At 49.4% G+C, this 23,308-nt stretch overlaps 1 protein-coding gene across 1 annotated transcript in view; it reads right to left on the bottom strand.

Moving 5' to 3' along the window:
* Positions 1 to 23,308, bottom strand: part of LOC139226191 (protein HID1-like) — a 121,355-nt gene that overhangs the window by 69,059 nt on the left and 28,988 nt on the right. Inside the window, exon 4 of the mRNA XM_070856823.1 lies at positions 15,518 to 15,634. Within this exon, the coding sequence (XP_070712924.1) occupies positions 15,518 to 15,634 (117 nt within the window). The remainder of the gene's footprint in view (positions 1 to 15,517; positions 15,635 to 23,308) is intronic.

Genomic DNA, 23,308 nt, shown 5'->3' with positions numbered 1-23,308 from the left:
TACTGGTGGGTACACGTCTGTCACTGAAATACACTGGGGTACAGTACTGGTGGGTACAGGTCTGTCACTGTATAACACTGGGGTACAGTACTGGTGGGTACAGGTCTGTCACTGTACAACACTGGGGTACAGTACTGGTGGGTACAGGTCTGTCCCTGTATAACACTGGGATACAGTATTGGTGGGTACAGGTCTGTCACTGTATAACACTGAGGTAAGTACTGGTGGGTACAGGTCTGTCATTGTATAACACTGGGGTACCGTACTGGTGGGTACAGGTCTGTCACTGTATAACACTGGGGTACAGTACTGGTGGGCACAGGTCTGTCCCTGTACAAGACGGATACAGTACTGGTGGGTACAGGTCTGACACTGTTCAACACTGGGGTACAGTACTGGTGGGTACAGGTCTGTCACTGTATAACACTGGGGTACAGTACTGGTGGATATAGTTCTATCACTGTATAACACTGGGGTACAGTACTGGTGGGTACAGGTCTGTCACTGTATAACACTGGGATACAGTATTGGTGGGTACAAGTCTGTGACGATATAACACTGGGGTACAGTACTGGTGGGTAGAGGTCCGTCACTGTGTAACACTGGGGTACAGTACTGGTGGGTACAGGTCTGTCACTGAAAAACACTGGGGTACAGTACTGGTGGGCACAGGTATGTCCCTGCATAACACGGGTACAGTACTGGTGGGTACAGGTCTGTCACTGTATAACACCGGGGTACAGTACTGGTGGGTACAGGTCTGTCACTGTACAACACGGGTACAGTACTGGTGGGTACAGGTCTGTCACTGTATAACACTGGGGTACAGTACTGGTGGGTACAGGTCTGTGACTGTATAACACTGGGGTAAGTACTGGTGGGTACATGTCTGTCACTGTATAACACTGGAGTACAGTACTGGTGGGTACACGTCTGTCACTGAAAAACACTGGGGTACAGTAATGATGGGTACAGATCTGTCACTGTACAACACTGGGGTACAGTACTGGTGGGTACAGATCTATCACTTTATAACACTGGGGTACAGTACTGGTGGGTACAGGTCTGTCACTGTATAACACTGGGGTACAGTACTGGTGGGTACAGGTCTGTCACTGTATAACACTGGGGCACAGTACTGGTGGGTACAGGTCTGTCACTGAAAAACACTGGGGTACAGTACTGGTGGGTACAGGTCTGTCACTGTATAACACTGGGGTACAGTACTGGTGGGTACAGGTCTGTCACTGTACAACACTGGGGTACAGTACTGGTGGGTACAGGTCTGTCCCTGTATAACACTGGGATACAATATTGGTGGGTACAGGTCTGTCACTGTATAATACTGAGGTAAGTACTGGTGGGTACAGGTCTGTCACTGTGTAACACTGGGGTAAGTACTGGTGGGTACAGGTCTGTCATTGTATAACACTGGGGTACCGTACTGGTGGGTACAGGTCTGTCACTGTATAACACTGGGGTACAGTACTGGTGGGCGCAGGTCTGTCCCTGTACAAGACGGATACAGTACTGGTGGGTACAGGTCTGACACTGTACAACACTGGGGTACAGTACTGGTGGGTACAGGTCTGACACTGTATAACACTGGGGTAGAGTACTGGTGGGTACAGGTCTGTCACTGTATCACACTGGGGTACCGTACTGGTGGGTACAGGTCTGTCACTGTATAACACTGGGGTACAGTACTGGTGGGTACAGGTCTGTCACTGTATAACACTGGGATACAGTATTGGTGGGTACAAGTCTGTGACGATATAACACTGGGGTACAGTACTGGTGGGTAGAGGTCCGTCACTGTGTAACACTGGGGTACAGTACTGGTGGGTACAGGTCTGTCACTGAAAAACACTGGGGTACAGTACTGGTGGGCACAGGTCTGTCACTGTACAACACGGGTACAGTACTGGTGGGTACAGGTCTGTCACTGAAAAACACTGGGGTACAGTACTGGTGGGCACTGGTCTGTCCCTGCATAACACGGGTACAGTACTGGTGGGTACAGGTCTGTCACTGTATAACACCGGGGTACAGTATTGGTGGGTACAAGTCTGTCACGATATAACACTGGGGTACAGTACTGGTGGGTACAGGTCTGTCACTGTGTAACACTGGGGTACAGTACTGGTGGGTACAGGTCTGTCACTGTACAACACTGGGATACAGTACTGGTGGGTACAGGTCTGTCACTGTATAACACTGGAGTACAGCACTGGTGTGTACAGGTCTGTCACTGTACAACACTGGGATACAGTACTGATGGGTACAGGTCTGTCACTGTACAACACTGGGGTACAGTACTGGTGGGTACAGATCTATCACTTTATAACACTGGGGTACAGTACTGGTGGGTACAAGTCTGTCACTATATAACACTGGGGTACAGTACTGGTGGTACAGGTCGGTCACTGTGTAACACTGGGGTACAGTACTGGTGGGCACAGGTCTGTCACTGTATAACACTGGGGTACAGTACTGGTGGGTGCTGGTCTGTTACTGTATAACACTGGGGTACAGTACTGGTGGGTACAGGTATGTCCCTGCATAACACGGGTACAGGACTGGTGGGTACAGGTCTGTCACTGTATAACACTGGGATACAGTATTGGTGGGTACAAGTCTGTGACGATATAACACTGGGGTACAGTACTGGTGGGTACAGGTCTGTCACTGTGTAACACTGGGGTACAGTACTGGTGGGTACAGGGCTGTCATTGTATAACACTGGGGTACAGTACTGGTGGATATAGTTCTATCACTGTATAACACTGGGGTACAGTACTGGTGGGTACAGGTCTGTCACTGTACAAGGCTGGGGTACAGTACTGGTGGGTACAGGTCTGTCACTATATAACACTGGTGTACAGTACGGGTGGGGACAGGCCTGTCACTGTATAACACTGGGGTACAGTACTGGTGGGTACAGGTCTATCCCTGTATAACACTGGGATACAGTACTGGTGGGTAAAGGTCTATCACTGTATCACACTGGGATACAGTACTGGTGGGCACAGGTCTGTCCCTGCATAACACGGGTACAGTACTGGTGGGGACAGGTCTGTCACTGTATAACACTGGGATACAGTATTGGTGGGTACAAGTCTGTGACGCTATAACACTGGGGTACAGTACTGGTGGGTAGAGGTCCGTCACTGTGTAACACTGGGGTACAGTACTGGTGGGTACAGGTCTGTCACTGTGTAACACTGGGGTAAGTACTGGTGGGTACAGGTCTGTCATTGTATAACACTGGGGTACAGTACTGGTGGGCGCAGGTCTGTCCCTGTACAAGACGGATACAGTACTGGTGGGTACAGGTCTGACACTGTACAACACTGGGGTACAGTACTGGTGGGTACAGGTCTGACACTGTATAACACTGGGGTAGAGTACTGGTGGGTACAGGTCTGTCACTGTATAACACTGGGGTACCGTACTGGTGGGTACAGGTCTGTCACTGTATAACACTGGGGTACAGTACTGGTGGGTACAGGTCTGTCACTGTATAACACTGGGGTACAGTACTGGTGGATATAGTTCTATCACTGTATAACACTGGGGTACAGTACTGGTGGGTACAGGTCTGTCACTGTATAACACTGTGATACAGTATTGGTGGGTACAAGTCTGTGACGATATAACACTGGGGTACAGTACTGGTGGGTAGAGGTCCGTCACTGAAAAACACTGGGGTACAGTACTGGTGGGCACAGGTCTATCCCTGCATAACACGGGTACAGTACTGGTGGGTACAGGTCTGTCACTGTATAACACCGGGGTACAGTACTGGTGGGTACAGGTCTGTCACTGTGTAACACTGGGGTACAGTACTGGTGGGTACAGGTCTGTCCCTGTATAACACTGGGATACAGTACTGGTGGGTACAGGTCTGTCACGATATAACAATGGGGTACAGTACTGGTGGGTACAGGTCTGTCACTGTGTAACACTGGGGTACAGTACTGGTGGGTACAGGTCTGTCACTGTACAACACTGGGATACAGTACTGGTGGGTACAGGTCTGTCACTGGAAAACACTGGAGTACAGCACTGGTGTGTACAGGTCTGTCACTGTACAACACTGGGATACAGTACTGATGGGTACAGGTCTGTCACTGTACAACACTGGGGTACAGTACTGGTGGGTACAGATCTATCACTTTATAACACTGGGGTACAGTACTGGTGGGTACAGGCTTGTCACTATATAACACTGGGGTGCAGTACTGGTTGGTACAGGTCTGTCACTGTGCAACACTGGGATACAGTACTGGTGGGTACAGGTCTGTCACTGTACAACACTGGGGTACAGGTCTGTCACTGTACAACACTGGGGTCCAGTACTGGTGGGTACAGGTCTGTCACTGTATAACACTGGGATACACTACTGGTGGGTACAGGTTTGTCACTGTTTAACACTGGGGTACAGTACTGGTGGGTACAGGTCTGTCCCTGTATAACACTGGGGTACAGTACTGGTGGGTACAGGTCTGTCACTGTATAACACTGGGGTACAGTACTGGTGGGTGCAGGTCTGTCACTGTACAATACTGGGGTACAGTACTGGTGGGTACAGGTCTGTCCCTGTATAACACTGGGATACAGTACTGGTGGGTACAGGTCTGTCCCTGTATAACACTGGGGTACAGCACTGGTGTGTACAGGTCTGTCCCTGTATAACACTGGGATACAGTACTAATGGGTACAAGTCTGTCCCTGTATAACACTGATATACAGTACTGGTTGGTACAGATCAGTTACTGTATAATACTGGGGTACAGTCTGGTGGATACAGGTCTGTCACTGTACAACACTGGGGTACAGTACTGGTGGGTACAGGGCTGTCACTATAACACTGGGGTACAGTACTGGTGGGTACAGGTCTATCACTGTACAACGCTGGGGTACAGTACTGGTGGGTACAGGTCTGTCACTATATAACACTGGGGTACAGAAGGAGTGGGTACAGGCCTGTCACTATATAACACTGGGGTACAGTACTGGTGGGTACAGGTCTGTCCCTGTATAACACTGGGATACAGTACTGGTGGGTACAGGTCTGCCACGATATAACACTGGGGTACAGAACTGGTGGGTACAGGTCTGTCACTTTCCAACACTGGGATACAGTACTGGTGGGTACAGGGCTGTCACTGTATAACACTGGGGTACAGTACTGGTGGGTACAGATCTGTCCCTGTATAACACTGGGATACAGTACTGGTTTGTACAAGTCTATCACTGTATAACACTGGGGTACAGTACAGGTGTGTACAGGCTTGTCACTTTTTAACACTGGGGTGCAGTACTGGTTGGTACAGGTCTGTCACTGTGCAACACTGGGGTACAGTACTGGTGGGTACAGGTCTGCCAGTGTACAACACTGGGGTACAGTACTGGTGGGTACAGGTCTGTCATTGTATAACACTGGGATACAGTACTGGTGGGTACAGGTCTGTCACTGTACAACACTGGGGTACAGGTCTGTCACTGTACAACACTGGGGTCCAGTACTGGTGGGTACAGGTCTGTCACTGTATAACACTGGGGTACAGTACTGGTGGGCACAGGTCTGTCCCTGTATAACACTGGGATACAGTACTGGTGGGTACAGGTCTGTCCCTGTATAACACTGGGATACAGTACTGGCGGGTACAGGTCTGTCCCTGTATAACATTGGAATACAGTACTGGTGGGTACAGGTGTGTCACTGTATAACACTGGGATACAGTACTGGTTGGTGCAGATCAGTTACTGTATAATACTGGGGTACAGTACTGGTGGGTACAGGTCTATCACTGTATAACACTGGGATACAGTACTGGTGGGTACAGGTCTGTCACTATATAACACTGGGGTACAGTACGGGTGGGTACAGGTCTGTCACTGTACAACACTGGGGTACAGTACTGGTGGGTACAGGTCTGTCCCTGTATAACACTGGGGTACAGTACTGGTGGGTACAGGCCTGTCACTATATAACATTGGGGTACAGTACCGGTGGGTACAGGTCTGTCACTGTATAACACTGGGGTACAGTACTGGTGGATACAGGTCTGTCACTGTATAGCACTGGGGTACAGTACTGGTGGGTACAGGTCTGTCACTGTATAACACTGGGGTACAGTACTGGTGGATACAGGTCTGTCACTGTACAACGCTGGGGTACAGTACTGGTGGGTACAGGTCTGTCCATGTAACACTGGGATACAGTACTGGTGGATACAGATCTGTCACTGTACAACACTGGGGTACAGTACTGGTGGGTACAGCACTGTCATTGTATAACACTGGGGTACAGTACTGGTGGGTAGAGGTCTGTCACTGTATAACACTGGGGTACAGTACTGGTGGGCACAGGACTGTCCCTGTATAGCACGGATACAGTACTGGTGGGTACAGGTCTGTCACTGTATAACACTGGGGTACAGTACTGGTGGGTACAGGTCTGTCACTTTCCAACACTGGGATACAGTACTGGTGGGTACAGGGCTGTCACTGTATAACACTGGGGTACAGTACTGGTGGGTACAGATCTGTCCCTGTATAACACTGGGATACAGTGCTGGTGGGTACAGGTCTATCACTGTATAACAGTGGGGTACAGTACAGGTGTGTACAGGCTTGTCACTATATAACACTGGGGTGCAGTACTGGTTGGTACAGGTCTGTCACTGTGCAACACTGGGGTACAGTACTGGTGGGTACAGGTCTGCCAGTGTACAACACTGGGGTACAGTACTGGTGGGTACAGGTCTGTCATTGTATAACACTGGGATACAGTACTGGTGGGTACAGGTCTGTCACTGTACAACACTGGGGTACAGGTCTGTCACTGTACAACACTGGGGTCCAGTACTGGTGGGTACAGGTCTGTCACTGTATAACACTGTGGTACAGTACTGGTGGGCACAGGTCTGTCCCTGTATAACACTGGGATACAGTACTGGTGGGTACAGGTCTGTCCCTGTATAACACTGGGATACAGTACTGGCGGGTAAAGGTCTGTCCCTGTATAACATTGGAATACAGTACTGGTGGGTACAGGTGTGTCACTGTATAACACTGGGATACAGTACTGGTTGGTGCAGATCAGTTACTGTATAATACTGGGGTACAGTACTGGTGGGTACAGGTCTATCACTGTATAACACTGGGATACAGTACTGGTGGGTACAGGTCTGTCACTATATAACACTGGGGTACAGTACGGGTGGGTACAGGTCTGTCACTGTACAACACTGGGGTACAGTACTGGTGGGTACAGGTCTGTCCCTGTATAACACTGGGGTACAGTACTGGTGGGTACAGGCCTGTCACTATATAACATTGGGGTACAGTACCGGTGGGTACAGGTCTGTCACTGTATAACACTGGGGTACAGTACTGGTGGATACAGGTCTGTCACTGTATAACACTGGGGTACAGTACTGGTGGGTACAGGTCTGTCACTGTATAACACTGGGGTACAGTACTGGTGGGTACAGGTCTGTCACTGTGTAACACTGGGGTACAGTACTGGTGGGTACAGGTCTGTCCCTGTATAACACTGGAATACAGTACTGGTGGGTACAGTTCTGTCACTGTGTAACACTGGGGTACAGTACTCATGAGTACAGGTCTGTCACTGTACAACACTGGGGTACAGTACTGGTGGGTACAGGTCTGACACTGTATAACACTGGGGTACAGTACTGGTGGGTACAGGTCTGTCCCTGTATAACACTGGGATACAGTACTGGTGGGTACAGGTCTGTCACTGTGTAACATTGGGGTACAATACTCGTGAGTACAGGTCTGTCACTGTACAAAACTGGGGTACAGTACTGGTGGGTACAGGTCTGTCACTGTACAACATGGGTACAGGTCTGTCACTGTATAACACTGGGATACAGTATTCGTGGGTTCAGGTCTGTCACTGTATAATACTGAGGTAAGTACTGGTGGGTACAGGTCTGTCACTGTGTAACACTGGGGTAAGGACTGGTGGGTACAGGTCTGTCATTCTATAACACTGGGGTACAGTACTGGTGGGTACAGGTCTGTCACTGTATAACACTGGGGTACAGTACTGGTGGGCGCAGGTCTGTCCCGGTATCAGACGGATACAGTACTGGTGGGTACAGGTCTGACACTGTACAACACTGGGATACAGAACAGGTGGGTACAAGTCTGTCACTGTGTAACACTGGGGTACAGTACTCGTGAGTACAGGTCTGTCACTGTACAACACTGGGGTACAGTACTGGTGGGGACAGGTCTGTCACTGTGTAACATTGGGGTACAATACTCGTGAGTACAGGTCTGTCACTGTACAACACTGGGGTACAGTACTGGTGGGTACAGATCTGACACTGTATAACACTGGGATACAGTACTGGTAGGTACAGGTCTGTCACTGTGTAACATTGGGGTACAATACTCGTGAGTACAGGTCTGTCACTGTACAACACTGGGGTACAGTACTGGTGGGTACAGGTCTGACACTGTATAACACTGGGGTACAGTACTGGTGGGTACAGGTCTGTCACTGTATAACACTGGGGTACAGTACTGGTGGGTACAGGTCTGACACTGTACAACACTGGGGTACAGTACTGGTGGGTACAGGTGTGTCACTGTATAACACCGGGGTACAGTATTGGTGGGTACAAGTCTGTCACGATATAACACTGGGGTACAGTACTGGTGGGTACAGGTCTGTCACTGTGTAACACTGGGGTACAGTACTGGTGGGTACAGGTCTGTCACTGTACAACACTGGGGTACAGTACTGGTGGGTACAGGTCTGTCCCTGTATAACACTGGGATACAGTATTGGTGGGTACAGGTCTGTCACTGTATAATACTGAGGTAAGTACTGGTGGGTACAGGTCTGTCACTGTGTAACACTGGGGTAAGTACTGGTGGGTACAGGTCTGTCATTGTATAACACTGGGGTACAGTACTGGTGGGCGCAGGTCTGTCCCTGTACAAGACGGATACAGTACTGGTGGGTACAGGTCTGACACTGTACAACACTGGGGTACAGTACTGGTGGGTACAGGTCTGACACTGTATAACACTGGGGTAGAGTACTGGTGGATATAGTTCTATCACTGTATAACACTGGGGTACCGTACTGGTGGGTACAGGTCTGTCACTGTATAACACTGTGATACAGTATTGGTGGGTACAAGTCTGTGACGATATAACACTGGGGTACAGTACTGGTGGGTAGAGGTCCGTCACTGAAAAACACTGGGGTACAGTACTGGTGGGCACAGGTCTATCCCTGCATAACACGGGTACAGTACTGGTGGGTACAGGTCTGTCACTGTATAACACCGGGGTACAGTACTGGTGGGTACAGGTCTGTCACTGTGTAACACTGGGGTACAGTACTGGTGGGTACAGGTCTGTCCCTGTATAACACTGGGATACAGTACTGGTGGGTACAGGTCTGTCACGATATAACAATGGGGTACAGTACTGGTGGGTACAGGTCTGTCACTGTGTAACACTGGGGTACAGTACTGGTGGGTACAGGTCTGTCACTGTACAACACTGGAGTACAGCACTGGTGGGTACAGGTCTGTCACTGGAAAACACTGGAGTACAGCACTGGTGTGTACAGGTCTGTCACTGTACAACACTGGGATACAGTACTGATGGGTACAGGTCTGTCACTGTACAACACTGGGGTACAGTACTGGTGGGTACAGATCTATCACTTTATAACACTGGGGTACAGTACTGGTGGGTACAGGCTTGTCACTATATAACACTGGGGTGCAGTACTGGTTGGTACAGGTCTGTCACTGTGCAACACTGGGATACAGTACTGGTGGGTACAGGTCTGTCACTGTACAACACTGGGGTACAGGTCTGTCACTGTACAACACTGGGGTCCACTACTGGTGGGTACAGGTCTGTCACTGTATAACACTGGGATACACTACTGGTGGGTACAGGTTTGTCACTGTTTAACACTGGGGTACAGTACTGGTGGGTACAGGTCTGCCCCTGTATAACACTGGGGTACAGTACTGGTGGGTACAGGTCTGTCACTGTATAACACTGGGGTACAGTACTGGTGGGTGCAGGTCTGTCACTGTACAATACTGGGGTACAGTACTGGTGGGTACAGGTCTGTCCCTGTATAACACTGGGATACAGTACTGGTGGGTACAGGTCTGTCCCTGTATAACACTGGGGTACAGCACTGGTGTGTACAGGTCTGTCCCTGTATAACACTGGGATACAGTACTGATGGGTACAAGTCTGTCCCTGTATAACACTGATATACAGTACTGGTTGGTACAGATCAGTTACTGTATAATACTGGGGTACAGTCTGGTGGATACAGGTCTGTCACTGTACAACACTGGGGTACAGTACTGGTGGGTACAGGGCTGTCACTATAACACTGGGGTACAGTACTGGTGGGTACAGGTCTATCACTGTACAACGCTGGGGTACAGTACTGGTGGGTACAGGTCTGTCACTATATAACACTGGGGTACAGAAGGGGTGGGTACAGGCCTGTCACTATATAACACTGGGGTACAGTACTGGTGGGTACAGGTCTGTCACTATATAACACTGGGGTACAGTACTGGTGGGTACAGGTCTGTCCCTGTATAACACTGGGATACAGTACTGGTGGGTACAGGTCTGCCACGATATAACACTGGGGTACAGAACTGGTGGGTACAGGTCTGTCACTTTCCAACACTGGGATACAGTACTGGTGGGTACAGGGCTGTCACTGTATAACACTGGGGTACAGTACTGGTGGGTACAGATCTGTCCCTGTATAACACTGGGATACAGTACTGGTGGGTACAAGTCTATCACTGTATAACACTGGGGTACAGTACAGGTGTGTACAGGCTTGTCACTTTTTAACACTGGGGTGCAGTACTGGTTGGTACAGGTCTGTCACTGTGCAACACTGGGGTACAGTACTGGTGGGTACAGGTCTGCCAGTGTACAACACTGGGGTACAGTACTGGTGGGTACAGGTCTGTCATTGTATAACACTGGGATACAGTACTGGTGGGTACAGGTCTGTCACTGTACAACACTGGGGTACAGGTCTGTCACTGTACAACACTGGGGTCCAGTACTGGTGGGTACAGGTCTGTCACTGTATAACACTGGGGTACAGTACTGGTGGGCACAGGTCTGTCCCTGTATAACACTGGGATACAGTACTGGTGGGTACAGGTCTGTCCCTGTATAACACTGGGATACAGTACTGGCGGGTACAGGTCTGTCCCTGTATAACATTGGAATACAGTACTGGTGGGTACAGGTGTGTCACTGTATAACACTGGGATACAGTACTGGTTGGTGCAGATCAGTTACTGTATAATACTGGGGTACAGTACTGGTGGGTACAGGTCTATCACTGTATAACACTGGGATACAGTACTGGTGGGTACAGGTCTGTCACTATATAACACTGGGGTACAGTACGGTGGGTACAGGTCTGTCACTGTACAACACTGGGGTACAGTACTGGTGGGTACAGGTCGGTCCCTGTATAACACTGGGGTACAGTACTGGTGGGTACAGGCCTGTCACTATATAACATTGGGGTACAGTACCGGTGGGTACAGGTCTGTCACTGTATAACACTGGGGTACAGTACTGGTGGATACAGGTCTGTCACTGTATAACACTGGGGTACAGTACTGGTGGGTACAGGTCTGTCACTGTATAACACTGGGGTACAGTACTGGTGGAGACAGGTCTGTCACTGTACAACGCTGGGGTACAGTACTGGTGGGTACAGGTCTGTCCATGTAACACTGGGATACAGTACTGGTGGATACAGATCTGTCACTGTACAACACTGGGGTACAGTACTGGTGGGTACAGCACTGTCATTGTATAACACTGGGGTACAGTACTGGTGGGTAGAGGTCTGTCACTGTATAACACTGGGGTACAGTACTGGTGGGCACAGGACTGTCCCTGTATAGCACGGATACAGTACTGGTGGGTACAGGTCTGTCACTGTATAACACTGGGGTACAGTACTGGTGGGTACAGGTCTGTCACTTTCCAACACTGGGATACAGTACTGGTGGGTACAGGGCTGTCACTGTATAACACTGGGGTACAGTACTGGTGGGTACAGATCTGTCCCTGTATAACACTGGGATACAGTACTGGTGGGTACAGGTCTATCACTGTATAACAGTGTGGTACAGTACAGGTGTGTACAGGCTTGTCACTATATAACACTGGGGTGCAGTACTGGTTGGTACAGGTCTGTCACTGTGCAACACTGGGGTACAGTACTGGTGGGTACAGGTCTGCCAGTGTACAACACTGGGGTACAGTACTGGTGGGTACAGGTCTGTCATTGTATAACACTGGGATACAGTACTGGTGGGTACAGGTCTGTCACTGTACAACACTGGGGTACAGGTCTGTCACTGTACAACACTGGGGTCCAGTACTGGTGGGTACAGGTCTGTCACTGTATAACACTGTGGTACAGTACTGGTGGGCACAGGTCTGTCCCTGTATAACACTGGGATACAGTACTGGTGGGTACAGGTCTGTCCCTGTATAACACTGGGATACAGTACTGGCGGGTACAGGTCTGTCCCTGTATAACATTGGAATACAGTACTGGTGGGTACAGGTGTGTCACTGTATAACACTGGGATACAGTACTGGTTGGTGCAGATCAGTTACTATATAACATTGGGGTACAGTACCGGTGGGTACAGGTCTGTCACTGTATAACACTGGGGTACAGTACTGGTGGATACAGGTCTGTCACTGTATAACACTGGGGTACAGTACTGGTGGGTACAGGTCTGTCACTGTATAACACTGGGGTACAGTACTGGTGGGTACAGGTCTGTCCCTGTATAACACTGGGATACAGTACTGGTGGATACAGATCTGTCACTGTACAACACTGGGGTACAGTACTGGTGGGTACAGCTCTGTCATTGTATCACACTGGGGTACAGTACTGGTGGGTAGAGGTCTGTCACTGTATAAAACTGGGGTACAATACTGGTGGGCACAGGACTGTCCCTGTATAGCACGGATACAGTACTGGTGGGTACAGGTCTGTCACTATATAACTTTGGGGTACAGTACTGGTGGGTACAGGTCTGTCACTGTATAACACTGGGGTACAGTACTGGTGGGTACAGGTCTGTCACTTTCCAACACTGGGATACAGTACTGGTGGGTACAGGGCTGTCACTGTATAACACTGGGGTACAGTACTGGTGGGTACAGATCTGTCCCTGTATAACACTGGGATACAGTACTGGTGGGTACAGGTCTATCACTGTATAACACTGGGGTACAGTACAGGTGTGTACAGGCTTGTCACTATATAACACTGGGGTGAAGTACTGGTTGGTACAGGTCTGTCACTGTGCAACACTGGGATACAGTACTGGTGGGTACAGGTCTGTCACTGTACAACACTGGGGTACAGGTCTGTCACTGTACAACACTGGGGTCCAGTACTGGTGGGTACAGGTCTGTCACTGTATAACACTGGGATACAGTACTGGTGGGTACAGGTCTGTCCCTGTTTCACACTGGGATACAGTACTGGCGGGTACAGGTCTGTCCCTGTATAACATTGGGATGCAGTACTGGTGGGTACAGGTGTGTCACTGTATAACACTGGGGTAAGTACTGGTGGGTACAGGTCTGTCACTGTATAACACTGGGGTACAGTACTGGTGGGTACAGATCTATCACTGTAAAACACTGGGGTACAGTACTGGTGGGTACAAGTCTGTCACTGTACAACACTGGAGTACAGTACTGGTTGGTACAGGTTTATCACTGTATAACACTGGGATACAGTGCTTGTGAGTACAAGTCTATCACTATATAACACTGCGGTACAGTACGGGTGGGTACAGGTCTCACTGTATAACACTGGGATACAGTACTGGTGGGTACAGGTCTGCCAGTGTACAACACTGGGGTACAGTACTGGTGGGTACAGGTCTGTCATTGTATAACACTGGGATACAGTACTGGTGGGTATAGGTCTGTTACTGTACAACACTGGGGTACAGGTCTGTCACTGTACAACACTGGGGTCCAGTACTGGTGGGTACAGGTCTGTCACTGTATAACACTGGGGTACAGTACTGGTGGGCACAGGTCTGTCCCTGTATAACACTGGGATACAGTACTGGTGGGTACAGGTCTGTCCCTGTATAACACTGGGATACAGTACTGGCGGGTACAGGTCTTTCCCTGTATAACATTGGGATACAGTACTGGTGGGTACAGGTGTGTCACTGTATAACACTGGGGTAAGTACTGGTGGGTACAGGTCTGTCACTGTATAACACTGGGGTACAGTACTGGTGGGTACAGATCTATCACTGTAAAACACTGGGGTACAGTACTGGTGGGTACAAGTCTGTCACTATATAACACTGGGGTACAGTACTGGTGGGTACAGGTCTGTCACTGTATAACACTGGGGTACAGTACTGGTGGGTACAGATCTATCACTGTATAACACTGGGGTACAGTACTGGTGGGTACAAGTCTGTCACTGTACAACACTGGAGTACAGTACTGGTTGGTACAGGTTTATCACTGTATAACACTGGGATACAGTGCTTGTGGGTACAAGTCTATCACTATATAACACTGCGGTACAGTACGGGTGGGTACAGGTCTCACTGTATAACACTGGGATACAGTACTGGTGGGTACAGGTTTGCCAGTGTACAACACTGGGGTACAGTACTGGTGGGTACAGGTCTGTCATTGTATAACACTGGGATACAGTACTGGTGGGTACAGGTCTGTCACTGTACAACACTGGGGTACAGGTCTGTCACTGTACAACACTGGGGTCCAGTACTGGTGGGTACAGGTCTGTCACTGTATGACACTGGGGTACAGTACTGGTGGGCACAGGTCTGTCACTATATAACACTGGGGTACAGTACAAGTGGGTACAGGTCTGTCCCTGTATAACACTGGGATACAGTGCTGATGGGTACAGGTCTGTCCCTGTATAACACTGGGATACAGTACTGGTGGGTACAGGTCTGTCACTGTACAACACTGGGGTACAGTCCTGGTGGGTACAGGTCTGTTACTGTACAACACTGGGGTACAGTACGGTTGGGTACAGGTCTGTCCCTGTATAACACTGGGGTACCGTACTGGTGGGTACAGGTCTGTCCCTGTATAACACTGGGATACAGTACTGGTGGGTACAGGTCTGTCACTATATAACACTGGGGTACAGTACTGGTGGGTACAGGTCTGTCACTGTATAACACTGGGGTACAGTGTGTGATGGAAAGGTGTAGAGGGAGCTTTACTCTGTATCTAACCTGGGCTGTACCTGCCCCGGGAGTGTTTGATGCAGACAGTGGGGCCCTGAAATGGAAAGTGTCCCTCTCCTCTGCACTAACATCTCTCCCCTTGACCAACACAGAAGCGACCGCGAACAGTAAGTGTCAGGAAGCTGCCAGGGCAGACGTACCGGTCCGGCCTTCCTGTGACTCTGGACGGTGAAGTCGGGACAGAAGAGCAGGTCAGCGATGGCCAGCAACAGGGACTCAGCGAGAGGCCGGGCATTCTCATCATCTCCTTCATCGGCCTGAACACACAGAGAGAGTAGAAAGACATCCATTACAGATTGCAGCACAATCCCTTCCCCATTGTGAGCAGGGGTGAGGGGGTAGTGAGGGAACCTGCCCCAGAAATTCACCCAAAATACACCACTAACTGGACAGTAACGGCAACTTTCAGCCTCGTCGATGACGACTGGGTAAGGAACGTCTGATTGGCTGCCACGTTTAGATTGCACCTCAAAAAGGTACATCATTGGCTGTAAATGCTTTGGGATATCCTGAGGTTGTGAAAGACGCTCTATAAATGCAATTTTTTCTTCTGACAATACAAACCAGACGTTCTCTGGTTCGACTCAGTGTGTGCCGCGTTACCTGGTCTCGGCCGAGACATCAGTTACGGTGCTATCGTTGTCCTCGGTGAGATCGCCTCTGTTGTCAACCTGCCCACACTCACAGTCTGGGATCCTGATTTTCCTGTATTGGCCATGAATAAAGGGCAATGGGTGACCGCACTTCAAAAGCACGCCACTGGCTTTTGGGCATCCCGGGGATGGGAAAGGGGCTGTAGAAATGCAGGTTTGTTCTATCTTTGTGCTGCTGGCTCCTGACAGCTGAATCAGGCACAGCTTCAGGAGGGACAGAGCTGTGGACCAACTGGCTCAGCTCCGGCAGCAGGCCCTTCCCTTGCCGACCGTGACACCCCCATAATAAGTCTCGGCCAGGGTCTTCTTGTGTTTTGGGGAGACCCTCATAAGAGCATAAGAAATAGGAGCAGGAGTCGGCCATTTGGCCCCTCGAGCCTGCTCCGCCATTCAGTAAGATCATGACTGATCTGATCATGGACTCAGCTCCACTTCCCCGCCCACTCCCCATAACCCTTTAATCCCTTATCGCTCAAAAATCTGTCTATCTCCGCCTTAAATATATTCAATGATCCAGCCTCCACAGCTCTCTGGGGCAGAGAATTCCACAGGGTTACAACCCTCAGAGAAGAAATTCCTCATCTCCGTTTTAAATGGGCGACCCCTTATTCCCAGACCCCTGGTCGGGGGGGTCACTGTGTGTTTTTTGGGGGGGGGGGGGGAACCCAGGGTCGGTGTCTCGCTGTGTGTGTTTTGGGGGGGGGCCTGGGTCGGGGGTCACTGTGTTTTGGGGGGACCCTGGGTCAGGGGTCACTGTGTTTTGGGGGGACCCTGGGTCGAGGGTCAGTGTGTTTTGGGGGGACCCTGGGTCGGGGGTCAGTGTGTTTTGGGGGGACACTGGGTAGGGGGTCACTGTGTTTTGGGGGGACCCTCGGGGAGACTCTGGGTTGGAGTCTTGCTGTGCCACTGCAGCATTTTGTGTTTTGCTTTAAACCTTCCCAGGCGGGGATTTTGTTGAAGAAGCAGATTGAGCATCCACTGCCACCCAGCGCGAGCGGAGGTGAAGGACGGGTGAAGATGTCACAAGCAGCAATCGGCCAGAGCAGACAGAAACTGGACTTTATGGCAATTTGAGAATTTGATATCTGGTCAAGAACAAAACCTGTAAATAAAAAGCCGGTCTCAGTAAAAGTGAGCACAACGCTGTCAGATTGTGGTAAAGGCCCACCTGGTTAACTAATCTGCTATAGGGAAGGGTACCCACCGCCCTTGCCCAGTCTCGGCCTATAGGTGACTCCTGTCTCACATTAATGTGGTAGGCTCTCAACTGTGTTCCGAAGGGGCCTTCCGAGCCACTCAGTTGGATCAGAGCAACTTGGGTTGGGCAATAAATGCCGGCCTTGCTAGCGATGCCCACATCCAGAGATTGAATTTTTAAAATCTCCTAGCTTGGAGGAATAGAGCGGGTATGGTCAGGGTCAGCGGGCTTCAATCCCTTTTATTCACACGTCGTTGCCATTTGTCCTTTGCCTGAATTTAACTGTGTCGCAGAGAAGCTAATCCCTGCCTTTTTATTGCAGCGCTGTTTAATTAGGAGAGTGGGGCCAAGTACAATATCCGTGTCTCTCTGTAACTTGCCGGTGAAGGCAGGAAGTGGAGCCACAGTGACTCTGAGATCACTGACAGCGCACACGTCAGACACGCACTGAATCGACTCCCCGTCCTGCAGTTCAGGTTCTGAGCCCACACTCTCCACACAGAGGAGGATGCTGCAATCATTCCTGCCAGCTGGTCTTAGCCTCCTAAAGTATCTATAAATAAACTGCAATCAAACCCTCAAACTGCAGAAAATCCAATTCAATCTTTTGAGAAATGTTTTTCAGCCTTAAACTTGAAAACACGCAAGGGAAACCCCTTTTGATTTACTCTTGGTGCAAGGTGTAGGCCAGTATCACAACAGTGCAAGATATTAGACGCACTCCAGCTGTGTCCACAAACCATTCAGGATGTGTGGTTCTTGTGGGTTGTTTTTTTTTCGGTTAATGAACAACTCCAATAGGTTTGCGCCCACGTGGGATTGTGAACTATAAAATGTGCTATCTATGGGGCAATATTATTTTGTTGTGACTGATAAGACGCGTTATCTACAACGTTGAATACCAGGAACTCTGCCCAACAGGTAGCAAGAGTGTGGCAGGAGCAGAGAGTGTGTGTGTGTGGTGTGAACTGTTCTCTAATACCCCTTTGATATGACGCAGTTCAGTAACCGAGTCAGTTCTCATCGGTGCAGATTCGACAACAGGCAAACCACACGTATGCAAATGCTCTGAAGTCACTCTCGAGTTTAAGGCCACTGTGCACACGTGGGCCTCGTGCAAGAAGGAGTTAGTGCAAAGTTTCACCCGAGAGTGTGTCAGTCTTGGCAACATTCAACAGCCCAGCGATGTGGAGTGAACCCTGGCGTTAAACGAGGTGCAAATAAAATTGCACGGCTAAATTTCTGCCAGGAACTACTGGGGGGGGGGTTGTGCCTCCGATGTCACTGGAGATAATACAAGGTGCATCACAGGGTATAAAAGTGTGAGATGGGCACCAAACTCTCCCTGCAGTAAGGGTGACTGCTCACATTTCAACTACAGTTTGCATTTATATAGCACCTTTAATGTGGTAAATGTCCCAAGGTGCTTCACAGAAGTGTTATCAGACAAAATTTGACACCGAGTCACATAAGGAGATATTAGGGGGAAAGTTAGTATTAGTATTAGGCAGTCCCTCGAATCGAGGATAACTTGCTTCCACAACAAAAAGGGATGGGTTCACAGGTGTTTCAATGAAGGACCTGATATTCCAGATCCTGAACTACATGTTGAAGGATGGAAGATGTCTGTGCGTGGATTTTTTTAACGTGGGGTGGCCGTTGCACACCAGCCATCACACGGGCTTTGTCTTGGTCCAGTGGCAAGGATTACCCAGGGCGACTGGAGACCAGCTCTGCTGCACAGACCTAGTGCGTACACATATCGCAGTGTGGGCTGGGCCCGTGCTGCAGCTTCCCTGGGCCCCGACCCCGCTGTTGTTATACGCTGCGCCGCTCCTGGGCCTCTGCTAGGCTCCTCGACCACGCCTCTCCCCGCCTCGCCTCGCCTCCCCCGACCCCGGCACCGCCTCCCCCGACCCCCTGGATGACAAAGGAGTCGGAGAGTAGAAAGAAGCAGAAAAAGGGGGCATGTGACAGAAGTCAGCTTGATAATACAAGAGAGAATCAGGCTGAATATATAAAGTACAGAAGTATGAGAATAGATTGGCGGCTAACATAAAAGGGGCTCCAAAGGTCTACTTTAGGCATATTAACGGGAAAGGGGCTGTCAGAGCAGCGGGGGGTCCGATTAGGGACCATGGAGGCAGAGACATGACTGAGGTACTAAATGAATCATTTGAATTGGTGTTTACCAAGGATGAGAACTTTGCCAAAGCTATGGTAATCAAGGAGGTTCTCAATACTGTTGATTTTGTGTATATGGACTTTCAAAAGGGGTTTGATAAAGTACCACATGCTCGGCTTGTTACAAAAATTGAAGCCCATGGGATAAAAGGGGCACAGCAGGGATATAAGATTGACTGAGGGATAGAAAACAGAGCGATGTGATGAGTGCTTGTTCTCAAGGTTCAGTACAAGGACCACTGCTGTTTTTGATATACATTAATGACTTGGACTTGGGTGTACAGGGCACAATTTTGAAATTTGCCGATGACACCAAGCTTGGAAGTGTAGTGAACAGTGAGGAAGATAATAATAGACTTCAAGACAGACAGAAAGGCTGGTGGAATCGGCAGACACGTGGCAGATGAAATTTAACGCAGAAATGAGAGAGATGATACATTTTGGTAGGAAAGCAGTTAATATAGCATATGGGATCCTGGGCTTTATAAATAGAGGCACAGAGTATAAAAGTCAGGAAGTTATGCTAAACCTTTAGAAAACACTAGTTCAGCCCCAGCTGCAGTATTGTGTCCAATTCTGGCCACCGCACTTTGGGAAGGGCGTGAAGGCTTTGGAGAGGGTGCAGAAGAGATTTACTTGAAGGGTTCCAGGGACAACGGATTACAGTTACGTAGTGGACTAGAGAAGCTGGGGTTGTTCTCCTAGGAGCCTGCAGTCCAAGGGGAGATTTGATCGAGGTGTTTGAAATCATGAAGAGTTCAGATGGAGTAAATAAAGAGGAACTGTTTCCAATGTCTGAAGGGTCGGTAACCAAAGGCCACAGATTTAAGGTGATCGGTGAAAGAACAACAGGCAGCCTGAGGAAAAACACTTCTACGCAGCGAGTGTTTAAGATTTGGAATGCACTGCCTGATGGGGCGGTGGATACAGATTCAATAGTCGCCTTCAAAAGGGAATTGGATAAATACTTGGGAGAAAAAAATTGCAGGGATTTGGGGAAAGAACGGAGACTGGGACTAACTGGATCGCTCTTCGAAAGAGTCGGAGCAGACTCAATGGGCCGAATGGCCTCATTCTGTGCTATACTATTCTATGATTCTATTAGGGTAGGTGATCAAAAGCTTGGTCATAGAGGTAGGTTTTAAGGAAGATCTTCAAGGAGAAGAGGTAGAGAGGAGATGTTTGGAGAGGGAAATCCAGAGCTTAATTTCAGGTTAATTGTATTCGTGCCTTATTTATTGAATTCAACTCGTGGCTTCTGAAACGCAGCCTCTAAGTGTAAGTAATTCTGCTCCTGAATTGGCTGCGAGCCAATGAGACACACCCTGTGGGACTTGGCCTCACCTTGGAGCACAGTGACACACAGCAATACAGGTGGTAGCTGGCCTCGCCACCTGCAGAGGTTTAAAAGAACACTTCCACTTTGGGTTCTTCCTTACTCCTGGATTTTTCAGCTTCAAGCATTGTGTCGGCAAGTCTCCCTCCCGGTGACCTCGACAATCGTCAGCAACACTGAAGCTAAGCTTTCAGCAACACTCCCAGAGGGGGTGCGTGCAGTTCAAAGCAGGCACCGCCACTCTGCAAATTAACTTGCGTTAGGCGTGTCTCAGTGGGTAGCACTCTCGCCTGTGTCAGAAGGTCGTGGGTTCAAGTCTCACTCCAGGGACTTGAGCACATAAGTCTAGGCTGACACTCCAGTGCAGTGCTGCTCTGTCGGAAATGCCATCTTTCGGATGAGACGTTAAACCGAGGCCCTGTCTGCCCTCTCAAGTGGACAGAAAAGACCCCACGGCGCTATTTCAAAGAAGAGCAGGGGAGTTATCCCCGGTATCCTGGCCAATATTTATCCCTCAATCAACATAACTAAATAGATTATTTAGTCATCATCACATTGCTATTTGTGGGAGCTTGCTATGTGCAAATTGGCTACCGCGTTTCCCACATTACAACGGTGACTACACTCCAAAAGCACGTCATTGGCTGTAAAGCGCTTTGAGACGTCGTGAAAGGCGCTCTAGAAATGCAAGTCTTTCTATACAACATGCAGTCAGTACGCTTTGCTTTAATGCAGCAGGAGTCAAGTTAATACAAATGCACACATACAAGCAGAGGTATCCCTGGACCATGGTTGAGTTACGGTTACAAGAACCCTAAGGCACATAAGGAGAGGGTTTGTATACGGAGGCTGATCTCCATGCAAAGAACGTGGACTGGAATCAAACCAGACAAGCCAACATTTGTCCTACATCCAACACCTAAATGATCTGGTCATTTATCTTATCTCATTGCTGCTTGAGAGCTTGTTGTGGCATCCGAGTTTCCTACATTACAGCAGTGACTACACTTTAAAAATACTTCATCGCCTGTAAAGTGCTTTGGAACATACCGAGGTCGTGAAAGGCGCTATATAAATGCACGATTTTCTTTCCAGGCAGTGCCCATCCACATGTCTGGATTTCGCTCTCGACTGGTGAAGCTCTCGGTCAGAAGGGCCAAGTTGGAAACTGAAGCCCCATCATCATTCTCATCGCATGTTTGAGGGGGCAATGAAAATATGGCTTCTTTCAATTATTCAGAGACAGTCTGTGTGTCTCTCAGTGAATAAGAAATATAAGCACTTATAGTAATGAGCTGCCAGGGCTGGATGTGGCTTAAGTGGCCATTGTGGGAGCCGAGACAAAGAGTGCCAGTGGGTTATTCAACCACTAGGGGAATCACAGCATAGCCCAATCTTATCCTCAGCCAACACCTTTCAAGCTGGGATCACTGGACAGTAATCAGAAAGAAGAACAACGTCTGATGTCACCCATCCCCAGGAGGCTAACCTCAGTCAGACACGACAAATAGGCTTACCTGATTCAGCAGAACTAGGCCATTCGGTCCGATTGGTCTATGCCGGTGCTTATGCTTCACACGAGCCTCCTCCCACCTCCTCCTCACCCCATTAGCATATTCTTACATTCCTTTCTCCCTCATCTGTTTTTCCAGCTTCCCTATTCACCTCAGCCACTGTGGTAGCGAGCTCCACATTCTCACCACTCTCGGGTAAACAAGTTTCTCCTGAAATCCCTGTTGAATTTAGTAGTGACGATCTTATACCTATGGCCCCTAGTTTTGGACTCCACCACAAATGGAAATATCTTCTCTCTGTCTGTCCCATCAAACCCCTTCATTAATGTAAAGTCTTCCCTCAGGTCACCCCTCAGCCTTCTCCTTCCTAGAGAACACAGGCCCAGCATGTTCAATCTTTCCTGACAGTTATAATCTCTCAGTCATCTTCTCCAGTGCCTCTATATCCTTTTTATAATATGGAGACCAGAAATGGGCACAGTACTCCAAGCGTGGTCTAACCAAGGTTCTATACAAGCTGAGCATAACTTCTTTGTTTTGAATTCTATTCCTCTTGAAATGAACTCCAGGTCTTGTCTTTTTTTTAAATGGCCTTATTAACCTGACAGAACTGAATGTGGGCCTCCGTCATCTGTGGGGCTGCGTGCTGCACTGGGCAGTGCCTTGACCCACCAGGCCAGTGTAATAAAGGCACCTGTGAGTATGCTCACAGGTTTGTTGAGCTGTTGATCTTTGGGCACCCTGTGTAGAGGGGAGCGGGTAGGACCGAGGGCCTCCTCGTAGGACTGCTCCTGGGCACGGCCAAGGGGCCCATCAGCCGGTCCAGACAGCGGGCGGTTGAGGGGGTCGTTCACCCTGACTGCCTGCCTCTCTTCCGCGGTTGCATCCGAGCCAGGGTGTCCCTGGAGATGGAGCACGCGGTGTCCACCGGTATGCTCGCGGCCTTCCGCGAGAGGTGGGAACCGGAGGGACTGGAGTGCATCATCACCCCTGGCAACCAAATTTTAATTTGATGTTTTTTGTCTAAAGTTTAATTTGTTTATTGT

This window comes from Pristiophorus japonicus, chromosome 16 (assembly GCF_044704955.1).
Source record: "Pristiophorus japonicus isolate sPriJap1 chromosome 16, sPriJap1.hap1, whole genome shotgun sequence".
NCBI classification, from domain to species: domain Eukaryota; kingdom Metazoa; phylum Chordata; class Chondrichthyes; family Pristiophoridae; genus Pristiophorus; species Pristiophorus japonicus.
The sequence above is the reverse complement of the archived record's forward strand: the minus strand, read 5'-3'. Positions and strand labels throughout refer to the sequence as shown.